The sequence below is a fragment of the Eurypyga helias genome, unplaced genomic scaffold, assembly GCF_000690775.1.
Source record: "Eurypyga helias isolate BGI_N326 unplaced genomic scaffold, ASM69077v1 scaffold26925, whole genome shotgun sequence".
NCBI classification, from domain to species: domain Eukaryota; kingdom Metazoa; phylum Chordata; class Aves; order Eurypygiformes; family Eurypygidae; genus Eurypyga; species Eurypyga helias.
Window position 1 is genome coordinate 9414 of NW_010253792.1, and position 1669 is coordinate 11082.

The following is a 1669-nucleotide window of genomic DNA, read 5'->3' on the forward strand; positions in this document are numbered from 1 at the left end:
GCTGCTCTGCACCCTCGGGCGGGGGGTGCTAAGGCATAGCTAAGGAAGGTGCTCCACCACACCGTTTTGGGTGGGGAGGGACCATTTTAAAGACCACACGAGCAGCCGGCTGACTCGACGTCGAGCCTTGCTGCACTCGCGCTGCCGCTCAGCGCCCCAAGAAAAAGCAACGCGTGTTCTGGCCGCTTTCTGAACTGATGGATAGGAGGTTGGTCACCGAGATTCTGGGGAGCCGTCCCCTCCACACAAAGCTCTGCAGAGGTATGGACACTGGGCAGGGCCAGCGAGCTGCACACAGAAGAGACAAAACTCTTCCCTGGGGGTCCGTGAAGTCCCACCCCTGCGGCACAGCAACACCGAAAGACGGAAGCAGTAGGTTCACAGAACTTCGCTCCGTGTCAACATCTGGAACAGGACCAGGCCTGGCAAAGCCCCGCGGGTAACGTGCAGTCCTTGCTGCGGCTTTTCCTTCTCTCGTTTGCTTCGGTGGCTGATACTCCCAGAATTTTTTCCTCCCTCCTCCTCATTCCTGGCACCTATTAATGGTATTTTCAACCCACGCTGAAGTGCAAGCTGATGAGCAGGCTGGCTTTAACCCTCTCCCGGCCTCACGCTACGTTCGACCGCCTGGAGCGGAGTTCCAAGCGGCAAAGCTGCGCCAACCATCAACGTCCCGTTACTACTAAGGCGCTGCTTCGTGTTTTTCCCATGTCCCGCCCCTTAAAGACCATCTGGGTCGAGGAAGATTGGGAAACCAAAAGGGAGGGCAGCGAGGCACCCCGCACACCCCATCTCTTTCTGTCCCACGTGACCCTAAGCAATTCGAGTCTCCAATCTCCCACGGAGCACAAAACCCACCTCTGGGAACGCGCTACCTTGAAATAAGGCGTTAGCGGGAGGGTACGGCGGTCGTCCCAGCAAAATCCTTGACGTTTTGCTGATGTTTTTAGAGACATTAAGTAAAAAAAAACCCTCACTTTGGTTTTTTTTTTTTTTTCTTTGAGGCATTCAACCAACACACTGTTACTTACTTCACTAACGAAGCGGCTTCGGGAAGCACTTCTGCAAAGGTATCACGAAAGACAATGGCGTTCTTTCTCTTGCAGTTCTGGATGACGTCGTTGGCCAAGTAAAAAAGGTTCAGTCGATGAGGAAAGGCAGCTAAAGACAAAAAGAAAATTCAGATGCATCATCAAGTAGAAGCGGTCACGTCAGCCGCGTTTCGACAACATTTCCGTGCCCGATTTTGGGGGTTTTCAGCGTTTCTGTCAACGGCCCAACGGAGGGCAAGTCCAATGCTCATCACTGAGCGCCAGAGAGGAACTTTAACGTACAAATAACCTCCAGATCTGCCCAAAACCGAAATGTTTGGTAACATCAAGCCTTGACCCTGACTCGGGCTTGGGAAGGACACAAAAAGCCGTTGACGCTGTGCTGTCTCGACGATGCCCGCACTGCGAAAGGGACCGCACAGCCAAAAGGGTCAGCACCACCCATGGGACGAGGCCAAGCACAAAGAGCACCAAATTCCACACGGGTAGGAATCCGGCCACTCCGGAACACGCGTCTGGTCGGACCCCGAAGCTCCAGCATCACCCCCTCCGGCTTCCAAAGCTCCAGCATCACCCCCTTCGGCTTCCAAAGCTCCAGGCTCAACCCCTCCGGGCTC

The 1669-nt window shown here is 54.6% G+C and overlaps 1 protein-coding gene across 1 annotated transcript in view; it reads right to left on the minus strand.

Moving 5' to 3' along the window:
* LOC104510519 (regulation of nuclear pre-mRNA domain-containing protein 2-like) overlaps window positions 1-1669 on the minus strand; it is a gene marked incomplete at its 3' end in the record, with an annotated part of 14577 nt that overhangs the window by 9056 nt on the left and 3852 nt on the right. Inside the window, exon 3 of the mRNA XM_010152790.1 lies at window positions 1032-1161. Within this exon, the coding sequence (XP_010151092.1) occupies window positions 1032-1161 (130 nt within the window). The remainder of the gene's footprint in view (window positions 1-1031; window positions 1162-1669) is intronic.